Source organism: Rhinopithecus roxellana, chromosome 1 (assembly GCF_007565055.1).
Source record: "Rhinopithecus roxellana isolate Shanxi Qingling chromosome 1, ASM756505v1, whole genome shotgun sequence".
In the NCBI taxonomy this organism is placed as follows: Eukaryota; Metazoa; Chordata; class Mammalia; order Primates; family Cercopithecidae; genus Rhinopithecus; species Rhinopithecus roxellana.
In genome coordinates, this window is record NC_044549.1 from 33,434,781 (window position 1) to 33,460,446 (window position 25,666).

A 25,666-nucleotide genomic window follows, 5' to 3' on the forward strand; every position below is an offset into this window, starting at 1 on the left:
TTATACCATCAACACACGCGCTTTTATTTACACACTGGATAACCATACAAATATTTCAATTGTAAAAAATATCCTGAAATTTAAAAGGTTTGACCAAAAAATTATTTGTGCCACCTAGTGGTGACTGAGATAAATATGACTACTTAACAACAAAAGAATTGAAGGATTGAAGATGCCTATACTTTTGACAAATAAAACTTAACTGGGAGAAAAATGCTGACAATGTGATAACATTTAATATTTGAGATCATGTAAATGAAAGATACCAAAAAAAAAAAATTCCAGTAAAATCGGTTTAAAAGATCAATTTAAGAAAGGAGAGCAGTTTTCTGTCTACATGAGCAAGCAGAATATTTTGAAGTATGAGGATGACGTCCAAGTTTATCATCTCCATATTATACCATCAAACACCACAATACCTCCAAGTCATTAACTTCATTATGGAGATTTTCCTGTAATACAACAATTGATTGGAAAAGGGAGGAAAATAAAGAAAGCAAGGAGGATATTCTTAAATGATGAGGAGAAAATAAAACTATGGACAAGATTAGCCATTCCACTTTGTGCAGACTACTGAAAGAACAAAGATGAGGAATGTAGTGGTATAAAGAGAATAAAGGGCTTAAGTTTTCGTCCTTGGCTTTCAGTATGTATCCTAGAGCAGAATACTTGCCTTTCTAAACTCCAATACCCAGATCTGTAAGCTGATATGACAGAATAAACTTATTATCCCTTTAAATTCTAGTATTCTACCAGGCAATTACAATAGAAGAAATATTCCCGAATCCTTAATAAAAAATAATTTTGGTGCTATGAACTTAATACAACAATTGGGAAACCAGTAAGTAATAGTACTGAAGAGTTCATGGCAAACAGTAAGCGCATCATAAATATTAACTATCAGCAGACAGGAAAAGAGAAAACAAAAGGAACAAAGAAAAGAAAGAAGAGAAGACAGTCTAGCACACAGTATTTTCTAATCCTAGTTTTGAGACTATTATACATTTAATACCTTCCTCATAAATGTGAACCAAAAATAATCTATCATTCTATATGAGACAGATGTCTTCACTTATTGTTATTTAGGGGAAATCAAATCATAACCTTTTAATAAGAAGCAAGAAAAACTGTCTCTTTACACTGATTTTTATTAAACAAATAAGGCTGGTAGTGGAACATATTTTTATTTAATGCATAAACATGTAAGTCCTTTTAGTAGAGAAACTGTATATATTGATGAATATGGTCAATGGTCACATCTATGGGTTAATTCTTTAAAAATCAGAACCAATAATTAGGATAGATTTTATGCTCTCTTCACTACATTGTGAAATGTCTTGTGTAGTCATATTCTATTGTTGGAATGACAGCTTGTACAAATTTCAAGAAAATAAGAAGATACCTAAAGGTTTAGTTAAGGAAAATAAGATTTGTAAACAGTTCTATGTTTTAAGCCCATGTTGTAATTATCCATTTTATTAAGCCATTAATTTCTCAAAAAAATAAAAAACTCTTAAGTCTATTAAAGAATTCAACTATGCAAATTTGTGTCTATTTAACATGAAGCTCTTTAAGATTACTTGACCACTCATTCTAATATTGAATTTGAAGCTTCTTAATGAGTAGGCGTTCATATAAGCACAATTACTTTGACATAAAAATAAAGGGACAAAGCTATACATGTTTAATCGAGTACAAAATGTACTCATTTACTAGGCCCCTTTAAGTTTGCTAGAGTTATGTCAGAAAATAAGGCAGAATAGACTATAAAAGTACTGTAGCAAATGAGAAAAAAATTAAATGAAAACCCTATATAGTAGACTGATTCTAGGTTACTGTATGTATTTGTCAGACTGCTCTACTGGACTGTCTTTAATTAAATTCTGAAATATTTTTTATGTTCATTGCACTTGAAAACGTTAAGAGCTTACTTTTCATTGGGGGAAACCAATTACTATTATGAATTATATATAGACAGTCTTCCCAGTTGCTTCCTAGTATCCAGCATAGAGATGTGCCAGTTAGGCATAATAGGACTTTAGGAGTAAATATGGTTTGGACTGGAAGTTTTAGGTTTGTTTCAATATCAAATCAGCTCATAGTTCTTCTTAGGGACATACTTTATTAGCAACACCCCTCAGTCTGAGTCTCCATATCTAATCTAACACATAGTAACAGAAACCACCACCATGTCAACTATTAACCTAGCATGAAACTAATTCAAGCTATCTGGCATCTTAATCATTGATTTTGACTGTTTTTGATGAATCTATGCTATGAGTACAGGTACTTCAGGATCCAACAGTTTGCATGGGCATTAACTTGATTTACTTTTGTCAATCCAAGAAAACTGAGTAGGAAAACTATAGTAAGATACAAGAAAGGTGCTACTGTCTTGAGAAAAATGAACATACTATATTTTAAGAATATCTAAAGTACTTCATGTAGTATATTAATTACTTTTTAATTTACCTATTTGTTTAAGCTGAATTATTTGCTTCAGAGACACCTCCGATTGACACAACCTGTAATTTTACTTTTACCTGATGGGAAAGTACATTTTTGGTAACAAGTTAAATTGGAAATGTACATAAGAAAAAGATACTCATGTTATTACTCTAAATTAGTAGTTACCTCTGTAACAAGGCTGAGCTACTGCTACATATGGGGACATGTTCTAATCAACTAAGCAAGGCATAACTGCCACAAAAAACATTTTCTAAATAAATTAAAGACTTCCACTAGGATTTTCAGATATGAGAAGCTAAAACAAGTTATAGGTACTATGTCATTAAGGTTACACTAAATTTCTCAAAAAAAAAAAAAAAAATCCTAAAGCCATTTTGCCACTAATCCTACACACAGGGAAGGATACATATGAACTCCAAGTTCTCCCCCTCCTTCTGCAACAGTCTCAATGATTTTCTTCATCACCTCAGCATGCCTAGAAGCCAAAAAAAAAAAAAAAAAATTATTAATGTAGACCGATTAGACCAAAAGAGGAAAAACACATTTTCATTTGTAAAGAAATCGACCGTATTACTGTCAGTGAACTAATTTTTAATATCATAGTTACATTATAAACTTATCTCTCCCACCATTCTCCAATAACTATAAAGTATTTATTAAAATAGTTAAATTATAAAATATCTCCCCTCCACTTCCGAAACACAAGATTATAGATTGTTATGCCATGCAAATAGTTTTACCAGTGGAGGGCATAATCTTAAAAAGCTATGGTAGTCACAGCAGGCACAATGGCATTAGTTAGTGTTCTGAGAATTGGGACAGATAAGGAAGGCAGAAAACCAGGGAAGAGGAAATCATGCCAGGAGAAAATGTGGAATGACAGCTATTTGCTCTAAGAAACAAAAGAGTCATATCACGCAAATTAAAAAAAAAAGGCACATGGTATCAGTTGGACAAAAAAGCAAAGAGGTATCTATAATCGTGTGATCTGGGCTGTTGATTTAGTTGAGAATAAGCCAAAACTGAGAGGGTTTAAGAAAAGCTAATTGGTCAGAGTTAAGAGGTTTGTGTTTGTTTCTTTGTCCTAATGGGTATTCTAAAATTTATCCAATTCTATGTAAAAACAATTTTTTTTGCTTATAAAAAGAAAGGTATTTATTTATATGAAGTTTCTATCCTATCTATACATCATGGCCAATTGGTATCTCTCCTGTGCTACAGAAAATAGTGATATCAAAGTAGGCACAGAAACTAAGAAAAAGATACTTTTTAAAGAAAGTCTTTTTAACATACCTTGGCTTAAATAATGCTGCTTCAGTTTTTACGACTATAACCTTCATGATAGAGGCAGTCAACTTAGAATATGAGAGTGAATGTATTATTCCAGAGGATTTGAAGGCACAATCTGAGGCAGCCCGTGGAACGCTCTAAAATATTCTTGAAGTTTTATTTTACAGGCACTCAGATTTTTTGAAATATTTGTATCCCATTCCACAATATAGTCATCTATTTTATCAAAATGTTTAACATAATTACCAGTTAAATTACTTTTCCCCCAACTGAGTAAAGTTTACACCTCAGAAAGAAATATGCTTCAGTTTGATAAGCACCATCCTAAGACCTTAAACCATAAGAGGAATCAAGAGAATAACTCTAAAAACTGAAAACTTGGCCGGGCGCGGTGGCTCAAGCCTGTAATCCCAGCACTTTGGGAGGCCGAGACGGGTGGATCACGAGGTCAAGAGATTGAGACCATCCTGGCCAACACGGTGAAACCCTGTCTCTACTAAAAAGTACAAAAAAAAAAAAAAAAAAAAACTAGCCAGGCGAGGTGGCGGGCGCCTGTAGTCCCAGCTACTCGGGAGGCAGAGGCAGGAGAATGGCGTAAACCTGGGCGGCGGAGCTTGCAGTGAGCTGAGATCTGGCCACTGCACTCCAGCCTGGGTGACAGAGCGAGACTCCATCTCAAAAAAAAAAAAAAAAAAAAAAAAAAAAAAAAAACTGAAAACTTTTTAGTTACATAATTCAAAACTAAAGTGAATGGCTCCTAAATTATTTTTCATAGCTAGCAATTAAAGTTTCAGACATGAAAAGCAGTCACAACACAGCAAACCATATCCAAACTATTTCTGAGTCAAAAACAGAATCTTCCAAACTGTTCTGGGAGCTAAAAAGTATAGTAAAATCACAAAGATCCATCTATTCTACAAACACCCACAGAGAACAAAAAAATTGTTAACGTATTAAACTTAAATTGGTGAGTTGTTTTTTTCCTATATATTTAAACACAAGAAAATTTCTAAGGAGGACAAGAGAGAATTTTACTTGTTTATTAAGCAAATTTTTTTCTGTTAGGGTTCTATGTTTAAAGATTCTCAAGTAACAAATCCATGAAATATACAATCACACCAAAAAATATATTTATCTCTACATATACATACCTGCATGGGTGAACTGAACACATAGGAGGTGGTGGCAGATGAGGGTGATTTTCAATGGTCACTGTTTTCTTCACATGATCTTGACTGATGTCTTCATACATGTGCTCAACTGTTAAAGGCTGCCGTTGCTGAAAGCATAAAAAATGCTTTGAAATTACTATTTAGGGCCAGGTGCAGTGGCTCACTCCTGTAATCCCAGCACTTGGGAGGCCAAGGTGGGTGGAACACGAGGTCAGGAGATCAAGACCATCCTGGCCAACACGGTGAAACCCCATCTCTACTAAAAATACAAAAAATTAGCCAGGCGTGGTGGCGGGCGCCTGTGGTCCCAGCTACTTGTGAGGCTGAGGCAGGAGAATGGTGTGAACCTGGGAGGTGGAGCTTGCAGTAAGCTGAGATTACGCCACTGCATTCCACTCTGGGCGACAGAGTGAGACTCCGTCTCAAAAAAAAAAAAGAAAAAAATTTACTATTTAGAAACTTTCAGCCTAAATCTCAAGGTTTCTAATATATTTAGTTCTCCATTTCACGTCACTTGCAATTTAGAATTCTAGACTCTTGAATGATTTCCGGGAAATTTTACTATTTATTAATATCAAGGGAGGGACAGGAAGGAGTCATAGCCAAGCTCTGTGACAGCTACCCTGTAATACAGAAAAAAAATCTCACAAAAAGACAAGTTTGTGGCTGTCAAAACATTTTATAGCTTTGTAACTCATCTTTTAGACTGATTTTATTTTCTTGTTTCCCATGTATAGCCATAAGATTGACAGGTTAAACAAGTTGATCTTATGTCAATTATCCTTTAATTCAATTAAGCAGATGAGTTTTCTGTCTCAAGGGGAAAAATACATACATACAACAATCCACTCTCTTCACATGTGACAATGGTCATTCTCTAAATGCCTACATAACCAACTGATGTAATCCCAAACAAAATTTAAATTTCCCTCACATTTTGAAGGCATAAGCTTAGAGGTCAAGGAATATGTAACAGACTATTTCTGTTTATGTCTTAGCATTATTGTTGTTACACTGAATAATTCATAGTTCATTCAAAATAAGAAAGAATCAAGTTCAACATTAATCATAGAACTGTAAAACAAATGATTTCCAACATTTAAAACACTGCAATAAATACCCATGGACCTAATGAAGAAGAAACTAAACCCAACAATTTAAAATATTGATATTAAAATATAATGCTTCTAATTTTTACCTCATCATAGCCAAACAACCATAATCGTGGAGTCTGGTAATATTTATCATAAGTGATATAAAGGTCGTAAGTTCTGGTTTGCAAAATAGCATCTTCACCGCCAGCATCAGTTTTGGCTTTACAAGCTTCTACTATTTTGCTTGTATCTAGGGTAGCCTGGCACATAATAAAAGAGAAAAATTTACAACCATTAAATCAGTATGAATGTGACATTCTAGAAAACCTATTTTTTCCATTCTATATTTTGTTTTCTTAAGAGTAAATGAACTTGAACTTAAAGCTAAATTGTATATGCTATAAGCAATATTAACAAATTAGAATTTCTTTGAAAGATCAATATATTATTAATAAGAACACAAATCCCCAAGTTCAGTCATTAAAAATTAACTAAAGAAAACTCAATTTACAAACCTCATCTGTCTCCAACAATCCACTCTCTTCATATTCTGTTATAAAAAGCAACAAAAGATTAATCAAGTTTAAGAAAATTGCCTAAACCAATTTAAGTATTACTTCATAGTATCATTCAAAAACTGAGATTTTGCCGTTGTTTTTAACAAAGATATTGAATAGATATAAGTGAGCTAATTCGATACTTCCAAAGGCAAAAGCCCAGAGAAAGTCAGCATGTTTAAGGCTTGACATAGTAATACTGTAGAGTCCTCAGTGGCTCCACAGTGTATACAAGGCTACTTCTATAACTGCATAAACATGTTCATTAAAGTCATCGGTGACCTCTTTGCTGAATCCAGTGGTAAATTCCCAGTTTTCATCTTAATTGACCTATCAGGAACATGTGGCATTATTTAGCCCCTTCTCCTTGGAACATTTTCTTTCCTTGGCTTTTAAAATATGGCTTTCCTCCCACATCACTGACTGCTGCTTCACTATCTTCTATGCTGGTTCCTCTTCATCATCTCTACTTTAAAAGAACCTCTACTTTAAAATCAAACACTGCAGTAACCAAGGGCTGAGTTTCCGGACCTTGTCTCTCCTCTATCCACACTTATTTCTGTAACGATTTCATCCAGACTCAATGACTTTAAATATCGATGACTTTCAAATTTATTCCCTGCCTGCAGACTTGGATATTTATTTCACTTCTCCACTAGATAACTAATGAATACTGCAAATATCACATGTCTAAAACTGAGTTCCTGACTCCCTCTCCAAAGCTAATCACTCTTGATTTTTCTGCATCTCGGTTAATGGTATCTTTCTAGAAGCTCAGGTCAAAAACCATGGAGTCACCCTTGACTACTCCGCTTGTCACATATGACATCCAATCCAGCAGCAAATCTCTTTGGCTCAACTCTCAAAATATTCCAGAATACTACTGTTTCGCACCACTACCAATGTTACAACCCTAGCCCAAGCCACCATCTTTTCTTGCCTAGATTATCAAAACAGTCCCCTGTTGTCCCCTTCTCCCTTCAGTCTATTCTTACCACTGCACCGTGATTCTGTTGAAATGTTAAATCATGTCGCTCCTCTACTTGAAAAGAAAAAAACCCTCCAATGGCTTCTCTCACTCTTATGTCAAGACCTTATAGAATCTGGTCCCTGGTTACCTGACTCCACCCTTTACTACTCTCCCTTCTCTCCTATCTGGACATAAGCATACCTTACAGTATTTTACATAAGCCACACACATTCCCACCTCAGGACATTTGCACTCTTCCCTCAGATACCTAGTTTCATTCACTTCCTTCCAGGCTTTATTTTAATGGTGTGTACTTTCAATTAGGTTTTCCTTGACCAACTTATTTAAAACTTGCAACACTCATTCCCACCCCAAGATTCTCTATCCCCTTTCCTCCTTTATTTTTTCCTTAACACTTATAACTAATACAGTATATCTTTTGCTTATCTATTTTTTGTCTCCATTGATTAGAATATAAACTCCATGAGATCATGTCTACTGCTTTAGCTCCAACACCAAGGACAATACCTGATAAATACTGTACTGCCCAATAAATAATTTGTTCAATAAATGAAAATTACGTTTATATTAGATAGCATCAACACTATTGTTGAGCAAAATTACATATATAGCAATTCTTTAACTCTATCTAGGGGAAATATAATAAACATACTAAATGACTACCAGATATTTAAGGCAATCCCACAGCTTGTACTTTGAAAACAGTGCTTTCATCGAAGGGTTCTATGCCACCCCACCAACCCAACTTGGTCAACTATGCCATTCAGAGACAGATGAAATTCAGAAACAGTATTTGTGCAAGAAGGTGATGAGTTCAGTTTCTGACAACTATGAGACATCCAGGTGGAAATGAAACTGAAATAAATCTGAAGTTGAGAATATCTAGGCTAGAGGATTTGATATGGAAGTCCCTAGCATACAGATGGTATGGGAAGCTGCTGTGATCAATTCTGGTTACAAGGAATTCATTCAGATTTCCTTAAGGAATAGCAGTTTACCATGAAAATAAGGACAAGAATCTCACTAAAATTTAGGAACAGATATAGCTAGGTTTCATGGGGAACCGAAAGTAATTTTGAAAAAAAACTGAAAGGTACTTTTTTGGTCCAGCAAGCATCACTTGCCATTATGGTGTTTCAACTCTACCTGGCACCATCTTCTACTTTTGCATGCTACAAAACATAATCTATCTCACTCTAAAGTCTATGTATTTTTGGGATTCAGCTGCCTTACAGCCTTCAACGCCTGCCCTTTTTTCATATCCTTTTCCTTTTTCTGACTTCTTACACATGCACCCTATTTACATATATAAATATACTCATAAACTCTCACAAAGTATTGGATGTAATTTACATGCTATCTTTCTTGTTGCAGAAATTCTCATGCCAGACTACAGAATGCCATTACAGAAGAAAAAATCTTGCAGTACAGAGAGTAAGCAAGGAAAAAAAAAAAAGAAACCCATGAAACAGTAACATTTAATAGCTGAGGGAAAGAAAAGAATCATGGAAGAGTACTAGAAGAAAGAGTCCAGGAAAGAGGAGGAAAACCCAGTGTTATAGAAACCAAAGGAGGAAAAAAAAAAGAGGAAGATACGGTTAACAGAATCAATGCAGAAAAGGTAAGTGTAATAAAGATAAACTGGATTTAACAAAGAGGTCACCCTGGTGACAGCAATTTTTTCATCTACTTTTAAATATCTGAGGTTTCAAATGTATTAAAAAAGATTATCATGCTCATGAAATACAAAGCTTTAAATAACCATGTGCTAACAGACCCATACTTCTCTGATTTTAGTGGGTTTCTCTCTCTTGTAACAATGATTCACCAATGCAGTGATTCTCAACTGGCAACTCTAGGAGGAGGACTTCTCAGAATCTTGGGAAACTGAGGGGATTCTGTGTAGTTCAAAAGGCCCCATTAGCCGGGCACAGTGGCTCACACCTGTAATCCCAGCACTTTGGGAGGCCGAGGTGGGCGGATCATAAGGTCAAGAGATCAAGACCATCCTGGCCAATATGGTGAAACCCCGTCTCTACTAAAAATACAAAAATTAGCTGAGTGTGGTGGCGTGCACCTGTAGTCTCAGTTACTCGGGAGGCTGAGGCAAGAGAATCACTTGAACCCAGGAGACGGAGGTTGCAGTGAGCCGAGATTGCGCCACTGCACTCCAGCCTGGTGACAGAGTGAGACTCCGTCTCAAAAAAAGAAAAAAAAAAAAGGCCCCATTGAAACTCACTATCTTCAGGTTTTAGTTGAAAGATGCTATCAAAGAGGGAAAAGAAAATACAAAATGCATAATAAGCAAACTTTGTTCTGCTCTGAAATAATTTGGTTAGGAATTAGTATCTTGCAGCTGTACCCAGTATTAAATATTTATAACTAATAGTTATTCCAATAAAAATGATGTTGTCCAAGACTATGTTCAGAGTAAAACAGAAGAGTCCAAGATCAAGGTAAGTTTTACACCAATGAAATTTTTATAAACTAAACATATATAAAATATACCCTAGGCTGCTATATGCTAAACTTACAACTCAATGAAGAATTCTCAATCTGCATAAATTACAAATATTCTAAATCAATATTCTAGTGAAATTGAAGCAAATCTAGAACAGGAATACCTTCCATATCTGCAGCTTCTCCTTCATCTTCCTCTTCTTCCTCTTCACATAGTGCTGAGCAATCTTGAAGTCTTATATTGTCCTTTGAAATTAATTACATTAAGACCACTTAAATATATTCAATAATTTAAACACTGGACACCCATGTGCTAGCACAGTGGTAACCACTGTGAAAATAAGAATGATAAGGCAGCTCTTCTCCACAAAAAACTCCAATGGAGATAATGAATTCATACATCAATCATTAAAAGTAATGTGCTAAGTGCTGTGACTGAAAAATAACAAAGGTTATTATGGGAGCAGTAAGAGTCATCTAAGCTAACTATTTAAAAATAATCGCCAGTTGCACTTCCAATAAAACAGTATTTTTGGTCAATCAATTCATTAGTATTAGAAAATCAGGTCAATATTATATTAACTTGTGCACTTATAATTTAAGGGGAAAAAGTGCATATATTTATAAATCAAATATATTATAAGCTAAAATATAAATCAAACACTATTACATTCTAATTTGTTAACAATATCCTAGCTGAATTAGGCAAGTTATCAGACTTTACAATTATTAAAATGCACAAAATATCAGTTTAATTTCTTAACTATATCAGCTCTACAGTGAAAGAACAATACTGACCAACAGGTTTAACATCTGGCTATTGTTTTCACAAAATTAATATTCTGAAAATCTGAAGTCAACATAATAAGTGGATAAATTGAACATTTAGTTTTACCTAGGTTTCATTTTACTTAGGGGTGGTTTTATCTAACGCTAGAAAACTTAAGTCATATGTTTAAAACTTAAATCATTCTTACACCCAAAACTGAAACCACAAAACCACTGTCAGTGTCTCAGTAATTATTATATGAGCTATTATCTAACAAATTAATCATTAAGACAAATTTTCATCATATTGGTGATATTTATACTTGATAAAGTAGAATACAATAGAAATTGACAACCAAGATTAATACTTGCATTTGGATGGCAAGTATTCTAAGTTATAAAAAAATTAAAGGTATTACCATAAGCCCATCCACGAAAACCACTATCTACACTACTCTGTCATTTATCATTCCCAAAGTCTGAAGCATACATAGTAATGGTCAGAGTAAACAAGATCTTCTGAAACAGCAAAGCAATTTGTGTGATTTCTCCTTAAGTCATTCAAACACTCCAAAAAGTAGAATTTCAAAATGAAGAATTCTCAGGCCAAATAACTAAATCTTAAAGCATAAAACTGTACCAAAAAACCCCACAAAACTTGTCTTAATTTCTATCACTTTCTGTTAAGCCCCAGTTACAAATCTGGAAAGATCCAAATGACAAAAACACATAAAGAATATCTTTAGTAACTGTTGTAGCAAATGTGTCTTAAGACTAGGAACACAATTATTCCACCTAAATAGTCTATCCTCTAAGTGATCTGATGGTTAAAAACATAACTAAGACAAGGGTGAGAGCATTTTATATTATATTTTCATATCATTTCAAACAACTACAGGTATATAAAAACACGAAGACAATTGCAATTGATCTCTCTGAGAAATGAAAAGCTAATCTAATACCTACGACAGCCTAAAATAACTCAAAATTTCCAAGCAGAAAAACTCTATCCAATTATGTTTTATCCCATAAGTCATGCAATAAAACTTAACTGATTAAGCTTCTATTCATTCAAAATGTTACAAATTTGAATGATGCAAGCTATAGTTTGCTTTCAAATATTCAAACAAATAAACCCCAAATTACCAGTAGTTGAGGAAAATACAGAGAATGATTAAATTGCTTATGGCACTATTTAAGCTATAAAATTTAAATGTTAATATATTAGCATCTACTAGTAAGCAAGTAGCTAATTCCACTCCAAAATTCTCTACTTATATGACATTTGGTACTAAATACATTTTAAAACAAAAGTCATCTCTTTTAAACTAGCCTAGAAGTCACTCCAGTCAGTGAAAATTAGTAGTTTGCACAAGCTACAATCTAAAAGCTGTTTTACTTAACCATACTGCAAATTAAGGAAAATAAGAGATGCATTAGGCAGCAGTAGTGTTTTGGTGTGTTGAGACAGAAAAATGAATGGGGAAGAAAGCTGGAATTTAAAAGAGCCTGATAATAAATAACCAGGGTTTTTATAAGAAAGATATGGTGATTATATATGTGTGTGTAGAGATAGATAGACCGATAGGCAAATAACTAGTCATTAAATTTAAAAATATAACTAATTAAGCAGTACCTTGTTTTCCAGTGTGATCTCTTTAACTGCCTCGGTTGTTCCTGTAATACCTATGTAAAATTCGGCAGAAAAGAATAATTAAAATTAAACTGCAAACACCCTATTTACTTATTAAAGTAATATAAAAATGCTGAAAATTCTCACAATTTCTCTGAAAAAAGGAGGCAAATAATAGTAGTATCTTTACAAATGAACTCTAATAAGAATGGTCACAATGACGCCTCCTCAAATTTTGAAAAACTCATTAATATTTTACCATGAATTATCCTGCCATTCTTCACTTATTATTCCTTACTTTCCTTGTTAGAATCTCTATCACACTTTCTCAGAAACAGAACAGTTTGGCCAGGTGTGATGGATCACGCCTGTAATCCCAATGCTTTCGGAAGCCGAAGCGGGTAGATCATCTGAGGTCGAGACCAGCCTGGCCAACATGGCGAAACCCTGTTTCTACTAAAAATACAAAAGTTAGCTCGGCATGGTGGTGTGTGCCTGTAGTCCCTGCTACTTGGGAGGCTGAGGCAGGAGAAGTGCTTGGATCCGGGAGGCGGAGGTTGCAGTGAGCCGAAATTGCACCACTGCAACCCAGCCTGGGTGACAAGAGCGAAACTCCATCTTACGGGAGAAAAAAAAAAAAAAAAAAAAAAAAAAAAAAGGAAAGAGAAGAGTTTAAGAAACTACAGGACTCGTATGTACATTTTAATTAAACTTGCATCAAAATTTTCTCAAAGCTATTAGTTATCTTCATATAGGCTGATTATCCCTTATCTGAAATTCTTGGGACCAGAAGTATTTCCAGTTTTTTCAGATTTTGGGATATTTGCATAAATACTTACTGGTCAAGTATCCCTAATACAAAAATTCAGAATGCTCTAATGAGCATTTTATTTGAGCATGACATCAGTGCTCAAAAAGTTCTGGATTTTGGAACATTTCATTTGGATTTTTGGATTAGGGATACTCAATCTGTTTGTTATTTGCTTCAGAAATGTAGGATACCCAAAGGTAGTAATATCATATCACATTTATATGGGGCTTTCTACTGTTTCCACATCTTATTTAATCCTTACAATGACTATCCTATAAGGAAGTTACAGTAATAATGCATTCATATGAAGAAATGAAGTCACTGGAGAGATGACCTGCTTGAGTGTTATACCCAGTTAAATGATGAAATTGGGATTAAAATCCATACAAGCTAAATTTTGGTTCAATTATCTTGTACTCTGCTGGGCAAATACCTCAAAATCTACTTGTCTCAAAGAAAGCATTAAGCAGGTGGCAGCACCACCAGTCAGCTAGATAACATTTCTACTTCAAAGTACCTGTCAATGTTAACAAAATAGTTTAACAAGAAGTACAGTAAGACAATAGCATCTAAAGTTACTAAAGAAAAACCCTGAGTACAGAATATGCTTAGCTCCTTTGTTAATCTTCTAAAATTTGAGATGTCTGTTCAACATGCCTAAACAAAATAATAAATAGCTCACTTTCACAAATAAAATAGGTCAAAATCCATAGGTCTAGCACAAAGCTTTTACTTCAGTTTTTCTAGAAATTACTAGAAATTAATAGGTATGATTATTTCGTAAGAGTAAAACCAAATTCTAACATACTGAATTGACTGCTGAACATAAAAACAAAGAAAATCAATCTCTTTAATTTGCCAAAATATAATAATGTAGTAGTATGCCATTAAAACACTTCTAAAAGTAGGATATAGTTGACAAAGAAAAAGAAAGCTCGAATGACTCTAATGAGAGTAATACTCTCAAGGGTTATGATAAGTTTATGTCAACTTGGCTAGGTTATGGCACCCAGATGTTTGGTCAAACACCATTCTAGATGTAGCTGTTAAGGTATTTTTGAGATGTGATCAACATTTAAATAAATAGACTGGATAAAGCAGATTACCCTCTACAAGATAGGGGGATATCATCCAATCAGTTGAAGGCCTTATAAGAAAAAAAGACTGAGGTCCTCCAGAAGAAGATATTCAGCCTCCAGAATGCCTTAGGACTAAAGCTGCAATATCAACACTCCCTGAATCTCCAGTCTGCCAGTGCGCCCTGCAGAATCCAGACTTGCCAGCCCACATAATCACACAAGCCAATTCCTCTAAAACAAACAAACAAACAAACAAAAAAACCTATCTACCTATATCTATACCTATACCTATGCAATAGTCCTCACTTATCTGTGGGGGACATTCCAAGACCCCCAGAGGGTGTCTGAAACCACAGATAGTACCAAACCCTACCTATGCTATACATGACAGTTGACCTGATAACAGAGTTGGCTATTAAGTGACTAATGGCTGGGTAGCATACACAGCAGGGATACACTAGACAATGGGATGATTCACCTCTTGGGCAGAACGGATTTTATCACGCTACTCCAACAGTGAGGGCAAAAATTAAAACCCATGAATTGTTTATTTCTGTAATTTTGCACTTAATGTTTTTGGACCATGGTTGACTACAAGTAACTGAAACCACAGAAAGCAAAACCTACTCTGTACACATCCTATAGGTTCTGTTTCTCTAGAGAACCATGAATAATACACAAGCTTATAGAAGAAAAAGCCCAGGAAAAGCAAGGATAAAGCAAGGGACTCTGAGTTGAATAAGGAACCAGTATCTGGCCTCGTAAGTCACTAACTTGACATTTACAACAACGCACAATCAATGGTTCCAGTCAGTCAACACAGAATTTCCTACTGATGTGTTGCCAACATCTTCCAGGCATGGAAAAACCAAAGCAGAAGAGTTAATAGACTTTCACTAGTCAGTGGGGGGAAAAGAAGTATGATTTCTGAAGTTACTTTCAAAAGTTTTTCAATCTGTTATTTCCTTTAGGCTTTGATACAGCACTCAACTCACTAATAAGCCAATAAATTTCAGATCAAGGAACCTAAGTCCTAAATCTTTGCCTATATTTCCATAAGGAAAGAGGCAGCATCCTTTATTCAGAGTAGAGGAGAAACTGACCTAAGAAGGAACTTTTACCTGGGCAGATACTTAGCCCTCTGTCTACTGCAGTGAGTCTCAACTGAAGGCAGCAATTTTTTTCCCCCATGAAACATTCAGCAATGTCTGGAGGCATTTTTGGTTGTTAAAACTGGGGGATGCTACTGGTATCTAGTGGGTACAGGCCAGAGCTACTGCTAAGAATTCAATGCACAGGAAATAATTATCCATTCCAAAAAACAGTGCCAAGGTTGAGAAACCCTGTTCTATTACTACTAAGGATATAGCTCCTAATCTCTAGGACTCAAAGGGAGAAAAACTTGTATTTAGTATCAAAGACCTAAACTTAGAGCACATTTTCCATTCCAAAGAGCAGCGCCAATTTGAGAAACCCTGTTCTATTACTACTACTAAGGATATACCTCCTAATCTCTAGGACTCAAAGGGAGAAAAATTTGTTTTTAGTATCACGGATTTAAACTTAGAGCACATTTTTCTTCATCAAAACTAAGTAATAAATGGTAGTTAGCTTCAGCAGCACATAATATGCATTTACACAGTTATATAAATATAGTGGCAAAACAGTGTTTTAGGATTTAGAATAAAAAAGTATATTCAAGGTTTCAAATAAATCATGGAAACACTTATAAAAACCTTGCATTCAACTCATTTAACAAATATTTACTGAACAACTTCTATAGCATACACCGTGTTAGATACTGAGAATTCAACAATGAATCTTTACTTTCATGGAGCTTACAGCACTAAAAATTTCTTTTAGTTGTTATTTAACAAGTAATTATTAAATACTTAATAGATGTCAGTTCTCTGGGTAAATGTGAATACAGTATAGTTCCTGTCATAGAGGACCACATAATCCAGCAGTGGAATGACAATGACGTGTAAGCAAGAGACGGTAAACCAAAGTAGTATGCATATTCAGCATCTCTGATGAACTTTTTTCCCCCTCTCTTTATTTAGGAACTAAGAAAATAATATTGAGTATTTTCAAGTTGCAATGGAAGTAGCAGGTATTATAGAAATTTGGCATACTCTGGCCGGGTGCAGTGGCTCATGCCTGTAATCCCAGCACTCTGGGAGGCCGAGGCAGCCAGATTACGAGGTCAAGAGATGGAGACCATCATGGCCAACAAGGTGAAACCCTATCTCTACTAAAAATGCAAAAATTAGCTGGGCATGGGGGTGCGCACCGGTAGTCCCAGCTACTGGGGAGGGTGAGGCAGGAGAATCGCTTGAACTTGGGAGGTGGAGGCTGCAGTGAGCAAAGATCGCACTGCTTGCACTCCAGCCTGGCGACAGAGCGAGACTCTGTCTCAACAACAACAAAAAGAAGTAAATTTGGCATACTCTAAAGGCTTCTTTTTAAATATTTGTCCTCCTGCTTTTTTCATGTAAGTCTACTGGGACAAAACTATGCCTTATGTATCCTCTTTTTTAAATCTAGGCTATTATAAAAGATTGTGAAAGAGTTTAAACTAAATGTATGTCATTCTATTCTCCTCTTACCTGTGTTGTGATACGTATCTACCCATCCGCCATCACCATCATCTTCTTCAATGATCGCTTCCAACTCATCTGAATATTCCATCTGTTTGCACCGCTTATAGCACGGCACTATAAAAAAAATGGTAAATACAGTTACTGGCACATAATCTGCTAACCATAAACCCATTAGAAAGAAGAGCTTAGTCCATAAAATAGGGTGTTTATACCACCAAAATACTAAGTGAATATTATGTTTCACTTTTAAAGGTGATTAAGAGTTACATTCAGCCCATAGACACAAAATTATTTGGCTACATTTACCTTTTCCTAAATAGCTTTGTCAGAAGACAAGCAGAAAGTTTCTATTGGGAATGTTCTATGCATTCCTTTACCATGATGGTCCGTGAAGAACAGCAGGCTGAAGTTCAATGTCAGTCTAATGAATAATAATACCTTATTTTAATGGCTTTACTCTCAGAACATGGAGCTACCAGCTGTCATATTCAGTGGTGGTAAAGGTGACCTCTTGTTTTCAAAGCTAAAGCAACTTTCAATATAAATTTTATAATTCATATTTAAGTTCCAATTATTCACAATGGATAAAACAGTTTAAAATTCACCAACCTTCTGATTTTTACTTCTTTATATCACACTAGTAAGTTGTTCATACAGCAAATGTGTCAATTAACAGGCATTATTATTCACAAGCCTAAGATTGGGTAATTATATGGTAAAAGCATTATGGTATAAAGTCAACAAATTGCTTTTTAATCTCCTGATTTTTTTAAACAATCAGGATATAAATTATCAGCCTTTGTAAAAAGAAATATACTGTAGAAAAGAAAAAACTCTTTTGTACACATTATTTTCCCTTTCCTATAATGAGTAAATTGGAACAGAAATCAATGTATTGTTCTGTGATTAGTTAGGAACTGTAACAACCTTCTGATGTTGTTTCTAAATTTCACTTCATAAATAAAACATTACCTGTATCCACCAGGCGCGGTGGCTCACGCCTGTAGTGCCAGCACTTTGGGAGGCCAAGGCGGGCAGGTCACCCGAGGCCAGGAGTTCGAGGCCAGCCTGACCAACATGGCGAAACCCTGTCTCTACTAAAAATACAAAAATTAGCAGGGCCTGGTGGCAGGCCTGTAATCCCAACTACTTGGGAGGCTGAGGCAGGAGAATCACTTGAAGCCGTGAGCCGAAATTGCGCCACTGCACTCTAGCCTGGGCAACACAGCGAGACTGTCTCAAAAAAACAAACAAACAAAAAAAACACCACTACCTGTTTCCAAATATTTTTGTGCCCTTCTATGACACAATGGGTAATAACATCTTCAGCTCTGCACTTTTAGCTATCATAGGTAGTATGAATTACATTTTCCATACAAAATTGCAGTCTAAAGAAGATTAAAATCAAATACCTAGAAAGATTATTATGAAGCCAACTTCAAAAAAATCCACTTGGAAGTCTAACTTTCCTTAGGGCCCTCTTCCTTCATATCTTGACAACTATATGTTTTTGGCAGAAAGAAATAACAGAAAGAGGAGATAAAACCAAGGAAAAAATTTTCAAGCAACAGAAAAACCCAGAGCTTCATTTTAATATACCTCTGTGCAAAATTTATTAATATATGCAACATAATTCTTACCATTTTTGGTTACCAGAAATTGTTTGCCTGTTGGTAGGTATGCCTTCACTTTCAATTCTTCCCCTGTAGCCCTTTAAAAACAGTGAAAAGCACCAAAATACAAAATATATTTTAATAGGCAAATATTGAGCAGAAAGTACCACATATAAATCTCAAAATGACATCCATACTTCTCAGAAAATTGGTTTAAAATTGATTTGGGAAGGATTCCATTAAGTAAATATGTCAGGGCATGGAAAAAAGCACAACAATAATCTAAGTGAAATATGCTGCTCCTCAGTAAGTTGTAGCCCATTGTATAATCTCTCACATTTTTAATCCTAAAGTACTGCTGCTCATCTTGAGAACAAGGCAGAAAAAAAAGCTGCAAGACATTATGTAACAATGTAGGTGGCTGGCAAAATCCCTGTTCCTATCACTGTATTAAAATCAGAACTAAGAGACAAAAGATGCTTTGAATCATAAAATGACAATATTAACAATTCTTGAAAACAAAAACCCTTTCATTGAGTGCTTATTAAGTATAGAATTTAAGTTTCCAACATGTTATTTTCAATTAGTCTTCATAACTCTAAACAGTAAAAAATATAAATATCCCATTTTATAGTTAAGTAAACTAAAGATTAAACAGATCAAGTTGCCTATGATCACAAAACTAGGTGGGAGAGCAAGGATCAAAGCCAAGTGACTTCAGGGCTCCTACTTTTAAACACTGCTCCCTCTGTGGGTCAGAGCCAACTATCTACATTTCTGAGCTGCTCTGGCACCTCTTCTTAAGAATTTGTGGGTCATCTGAAAATGGTGAGAGGTGGAATGGTATGTGGTGTCTGTCACAAACATATGAGCATAAATTTGGAGTTCTGCTGTCTTTTCAAGCTTCAGTCTAAAGTTCAAACCATTGATCTGGGCACAAGGTAAAGTCAGGAAAAGCCCTAAAATTATTTGACAGTCTTCTAGGCTTCTTTTGACTAGTCCCAAGTGTCAAATTCAACAATGTCATGGCAACACCTGAAGTTCTAAGGGAAGAGTTAAAATAAGGTCATAATAGTACTTGTGCACATGAAGGTATAAGCATGAAGTTATAACCTGTCACTAGCACTGATTTAAAATGAATTTTTCCTTTGGCCTAGCAATTTAGCCAAAAGTGTGGACACTAAAGTGGGGTATAATTGAGTTCCAAGTTACAGTAAAATTATTTAAATCATTGTAATTCATAAAATGGAATAAAACTATTAGTACCTGCTAAAAAAGAGATCCTGGCCATATATACAAGCCCCTACAACAATGTTATAAATCAAATACCTAAACTACTTAAACAATTAAGCTGGTAGAACAAAGAAATCTCAAATGCTTATCATATTGAAAAAAATCCTAAATCACTTATTTTCACAAAGTGAATATTATTGTAAACATCATGTCCCTATTTGACTTGAAATACACATAAATTATAGACTAGAACCTAGCTAAATATAGTTTTAACAGAATACCTGGAATATAGAGAAAAGAAAAAACTTTATTAAATCAGAGAGCTTCTATGACATGAATTTAATTTTAAATATGGAACAGAAAACACATGAAGGAGAGAAAAATACATAAAAACAAACTTGAAACTTTAGTCTTTTGGTACATAAATAATGCCCTACAAAATAAAGACTAATTGAAAAAAGCAGTGACAACTGTTTCAGCTACATGGTAAGTACTAAAATGCAGGACAATAACAGGCCACAGATGAAAGAGCATTTCAAGGTCTTTAGATATTAAGAAAAACATTATCAATTGGAAACTTGTTAATTATAGAACTCCTATCTCCAGTCAAAACTATACTTTTCAACTACAATTGAAAAAAAATTTTAAGAAAAAAAAAAACATATAACAAGTTGAAGCACCTACATCCAAACAAGGTGATAATTCCAAACAATTCTAGTTTACATAAAAGTTCTGCCAATATTTCAGCTACCAACAGGGAACCTTTATCACGAGTACTTGAAAGTAATAAAACACTGTGATTATTCAGAATATTTTAAAATATAGATTGTGAAAACTGCTGAATTGCTTAAAGTACTTTAGTAATTAAAATAAAAGCTATTAAAAAAACAAAAACTTACAGCCTCTTAAAAGCAGACTTATAGTGAAGGCCTTAATTGGTATCATAAACCTTTCTTTTAGCTTTAGCTAGTTTCCTAAAGATGGAGCATACTTTTGAACCTAACGGAAAATGTTTATGTCTTGTATTTTAAAGAAAATAAAACTGCAAAATCTCTGCATTTATTAATGCCACAAAAATGTTCAATAAATTTTGTTAATTTGAAAAAAAGCCTGTTCAAAAATTTTTTTTTTTGAGACTGAGTCTCACTCTGTCGCCCAGGCTGCAGTGCAGTGGCACCATCTCGGCTCACTGCAAGCTCTGCCTCCTGGGTTCATGCCATTCTCCTGCCTCAGCCTCCCAAGTAGCTGGGACCACAGGCGCCCGCCACCACGCCCGGCTAATTTTTTGTATTTTTAGTAGAGATAGGGTTTCACTACGCTAGCCAGGATGGTCTCCATCTCCTGACCTCGTCATCTGCTCGCCTTAGCCTCCCAAAGTGCTGGGATTTCAGGCATGAGCCACTGCGCCCCGCCAAAAACCCGATCAAATTTTATTAAACTATTTATTATTCAACAAACCAGAAGGTCAGACCTAGACTCTATAAAGAAAAGAAATAATAGTAAAGAAGCAAATGCATTTTTCTCAAATTAAGTCCACCTATTGTGCTAACATAGTAAAATAACGTAGGTACAACACCCACTTGTTCTTCCTCTACTTTACTTTGAGTATCACTGAGGGCACTGTTTAACAGAAAAATCTGCTGGGAGTAAGTTAAACTGGTCATTTTAATTTTCATCCATCAACCTGTTTTGCAAATTGCTATAATTCTGAAGCCATGCCTTTTACTAATTTTCTATTCTTTACTTAATATTACTTACCATTGCCATGTTGGACAGTGGTGGACTAAGTGATCTCCAGCTGCCACAAACTATTCAGGATTTAGAAGTAATATGAAAAAAAGAAAAAAGAAAAATCAAACATCACTTAATGTGCAAGGTGGCAAAATACCAAACTGAGGGCCCTAGGTAACATTGAAATCTAGTAAGCAATTAAAATATAAACAGCACCAAAGCTGCTCTACTAGCCTCAAGATTTATTTTTGATTATGACTAAACCGCAACATTTTCTAACGTCCATAAAAAAATTCAAATTAATGTTGGAAGAAAAAACGTCAAGTGCTGTTTTTTAAAAATTCAGTTTTTATCATTGGATTAAGTAATGCCAAAAGCAGTATCATGAAATTGATAAAGGTAAGGCTATCAGATTTAAATTGTCAAAATCCATTTTAAGGATACAAAAATGTAGACACATTCTTGTCAAAGATTGAAAATACAATAAAAATCCAAAAAAATTACCAAATAGATATAAGTCTATGATGTAAATCTACTTTATTATATCACCGGGCACACTTCTTCCTCTTTTATTATTTTTAAAAATTTAAGTAATTTTGAAAGCTGTTTTGCACTCCTAAAAGAGAAATGCAGTGCCAAAACAATGGGAAAAAATTAGAAGCTTTTTGATCTCACTCTGAAAACACCTACAAAATTAACAAATTGAATCCTCTAACAAACCTTAGGCTTTCTAAGCGGGCTGAAATATTGTACAAGTTTTTGTTTTTCTTCAGAAATAAAAACCAGATTCAGGGAGATAAACTTTAACTTTAACCATTTGAGAATTATCGAACATGAGCTGATCTTACTGGGTAACCGAATTCCTGCTTATTTCTGCGGGCAGAAATTTAAGTCTGTTAAGCATAACTGCAGTGTTCCAACTCAAGCAGAATGCGCATTGTCAGGCCTCCGACCCCAAGCTAAGCCATCATATCCCGTGACCAGAATGTACACATCCAGATGGCCTGAAGCAACCGAAGATCCACAAAAGAAGTGAAAATAGCCTTAACTGATGACATTCCACCATTGTGATTTGTTTCTGCCCCACCCTAACTGATCAATGTACTTTGTAATCTCCCCCACCCTTAACAAGGTTCTTTGTAATCTTCCCCACCCTTAAGAAGGTTCTTTGTAATTCTCCCCACCCTTGAGAAAGAACTTTGTGAGATCCACCCCCAACCGGCAAAACATTGCTCCTAACTCCACGGCCTATCCCAAAAATCTATAAGAACTCCTGATAATCCCAGGACCCTTTGCTCTCTTTTCGGACTCAGCCCGCCTGCACCCAAGTGAAACAAACAGCCTTGTTGCTCACACAAAGCCTGTTTGGTGGTCTCTTCACACGGACGCGCGTGACACGCGTATACTTGCCAAATTACTTCTATTTCGCAAAAGCTCTAGCTTAAAATCTTGTATCGTTCATGGGTTTATTACACAGCAAAAAATTACAAAATATTTAATCTCTAATACCTTTCTGAGAAAGGAGGTCTACATAAAATACTCTATTTTGAGCATACAATTCTATCAAATAATTCTAAGAGCAACCTCTTTTAAGATGAAACATTAACAAGATACAGCAACTGGATTCCTGACTTTATGTTTCTGTTCTTTTACTTCAAATAACCTTATTATTTAAACAGCTTAAGTAAACAGCTTAAAGACAAAAACCAAAACAAAAACAATAGTCTCTTCCCCAAGTTTTGAGCACTTTGAGGTCATTGCAACCAGATGCTACATTTAGCTCTGTGGTTATCAGGAACTAATTTATTACCATTAAAAGTAGTAATTTAACAAAATGAAAGCAAAATAAATAATTAAAAATTCTTTCATTGTATTGCCTTGAGGTAACAAGACAAACATTTTGTCTCATAGTCCCTATAGCAGCTTCTATTTAAAAACAAGAACACTAGAAGGCAAGAAAAATGAAAAAAAAAAAAAAAGACAAAAAAAACCCCAGACTTGCACTGATAATAAACACATGTGTACATCTGCCCTCATTAGCAATGGCCATTATTACTTGCTTCATGTGTTCAAATAATATAAGATTCAAATTTCTAAATGATCAATATTGTTTGCAGTAGCTTTCTCTTAGAGACTAAAAATGTTCTCTTGTGATCTTTATTATCAGTATATAATACTGACTAACTCCAACAAGAATCAATGTTTACATCTTGGTGAGCAATTCCATTCCTCAAGCTAACCTCAATTAATAGTATTCTACTTAATCAAATCATACATACATCCAACATGAGGTTTTCCTTTTTTTTTTTTTTTGACAATACAGTATCAGATATTAGCTGCTCCTCTTTTTAAGAACGATACTGTCACACCTCTGAATGAAAACGAAAAGACAGCTGATGTCTGGCAGAAACCCAGAAACAGTAAAAGGAAACAAATGAACAAATCAACTCAGTATATAATATTTACACAAAGCAAATGATGCCTTCCCATTTCCTTCTCCAGGCTCATTCTACTCTAGCTCAATCCTGTAATTGTGCTCTATCCCAACGCTGCATTATATGCTAGGCACCCAGCTGGGCTAATTTGGCCTGGGATTTTTTTAGAGGGAGGAAAATTCATAAATTGATTGATGTTGTAATTAAGTGTAACAGTTATTTATTCTAGGATGAATTCCTGTTTTGAAACTGCTTAATTCTATTCAGTGACCACGGACTTGCATCTCTAACTGCAACTATCTATTCAACAATTAGTCATCTTCACAGAGGAAATAAAACCAAAGAGTGCAAGAACAGCATACTTTCACCTCCGATCTTGATTTCAGATGAAGAGCCATGGTCAAATTACACCTGCTTGGCAAGAATGTTAATGATATCCTTAAAATCAAAACTTAGCTTTATTTGGCATTTGAGGTAACAAAACCTAAGACAGAATAGGATCTTTACAGAAGGTCTAGCCCACAACCGTTATTTTATAGATGAGGAAACATGAAGCCTCGGCAGGTACAGCATAACTGATTTCCTCATTAGGAGAAATTACAGAAATAGGTCTAGAAGGCAGGTCTCCTAGATTCTTTCCATATTACCATGTGTCTTCACCAAAAATAAAAGACAATTTGAGATAAAAGATCAGTTAGGCAAACCATTCTTTCTTTCCTTTTTTTTTTTTTTCTGAGACGGAGGCTTGCTCTGTCGCCCAGGCTGGAGTGCAGTGGCGCGATCTCCGCTCACTGCAAGCTCCGCATCCCGGGTTCACGCCACTCTCCTGCCTCAGCCTCCTGAGTAGCTGGGACTACGGGTGCCCGCCACCACGCCCGGTTCATTTTTTTGTATTTTTAGTAGACAGGGTTTCACCGCGTTAGTCAGGATTGTCTCGATCTCCTGACCTCGTGACCCGCCTGCCTCGGCCTCCCAAGGTGCTAGGATTACAGAAATGAGCCACTGTGCCTGGCCAAACTATTTTTAAAACTCACAGTGATTTGGAACTAGACAGATCCCATTACAACTGAAAATTTAAAGAATTCTCTAGCTCAACACCCTGGACCTTAACAGCAGCAGCCTCATCATACAATGAGGCTTAAAAAGTTTGTTTCAAAACAGTGAATAAAGTTCTATTGCCCTTAAGAGGTGTTTTCATTGACAGTAAAAAAAAAAAAAAAAAAAAAAAAACCAAGCTTAAACAGTCTTTTATTAAGAGCAACATAAATCTGATAAAACCATAACTATTCATAAAATTGGAGCCTGAAAAGATTTTTAGCCCAGTATTTATTTCTCCAGGGACAACAAAATAAACTAAACAAAAAAGAACTCTTAGGATAAACAGTATCTAAGTAGTGAGCAAAGTTTTCCAATGAAAAGCATGAAAACTCACATTTGATGTAGACAGAATCAAGACACCACAAACACTACAGAACTTACTGCACAGCTCAATATAACACCAATACAAATGAAGGATAAGTGACATAGGACTCGTTTCAATCCCTTCTTTCACCCTCATTTCTAAATAAAAAGGAACTACAGAGAAATATGAGAAAAGGCAAACTGACGAGGAAGTTACATCTTTTCCTGTATGGGAAGTAGAAATTCCCGTAAATCACAAACAGTCATAAAACCTAATTTTACTCAAATCAAAATTAAAGTTCAAGATGTTTTCTTATGAAGCAGAA

At 35.1% G+C, this 25,666-nt stretch overlaps 1 protein-coding gene across 2 annotated transcripts in view; it reads right to left on the minus strand.

The window, feature by feature from the left end:
* Positions 1 to 1,130: 1,130 nt before the first annotated feature.
* The window catches only part of ATG3 (autophagy related 3), a 28,216-nt gene continuing 3,680 nt past the window's right edge, over positions 1,131 to 25,666 (minus strand). For both annotated transcript variants that reach the window (XM_010361044.1, XM_030941040.1), the window contains 10 exons: positions 21,532 to 21,581; positions 18,568 to 18,638; positions 16,934 to 17,041; positions 12,438 to 12,487; positions 10,198 to 10,279; positions 6,541 to 6,575; positions 6,130 to 6,285; positions 4,911 to 5,038; positions 2,876 to 2,944; positions 1,131 to 1,402 (listed from right to left, as the gene is read on the minus strand). In XM_010361044.1, the coding sequence (XP_010359346.1) occupies positions 1,321 to 1,402; positions 2,876 to 2,944; positions 4,911 to 5,038; positions 6,130 to 6,285; positions 6,541 to 6,575; positions 10,198 to 10,279; positions 12,438 to 12,487; positions 16,934 to 17,041; positions 18,568 to 18,638; positions 21,532 to 21,581 (831 nt within the window). In that variant the 3' untranslated portion in view covers positions 1,131 to 1,320. The remainder of the gene's footprint in view (positions 1,403 to 2,875; positions 2,945 to 4,910; positions 5,039 to 6,129; positions 6,286 to 6,540; positions 6,576 to 10,197; positions 10,280 to 12,437; positions 12,488 to 16,933; positions 17,042 to 18,567; positions 18,639 to 21,531; positions 21,582 to 25,666) is intronic.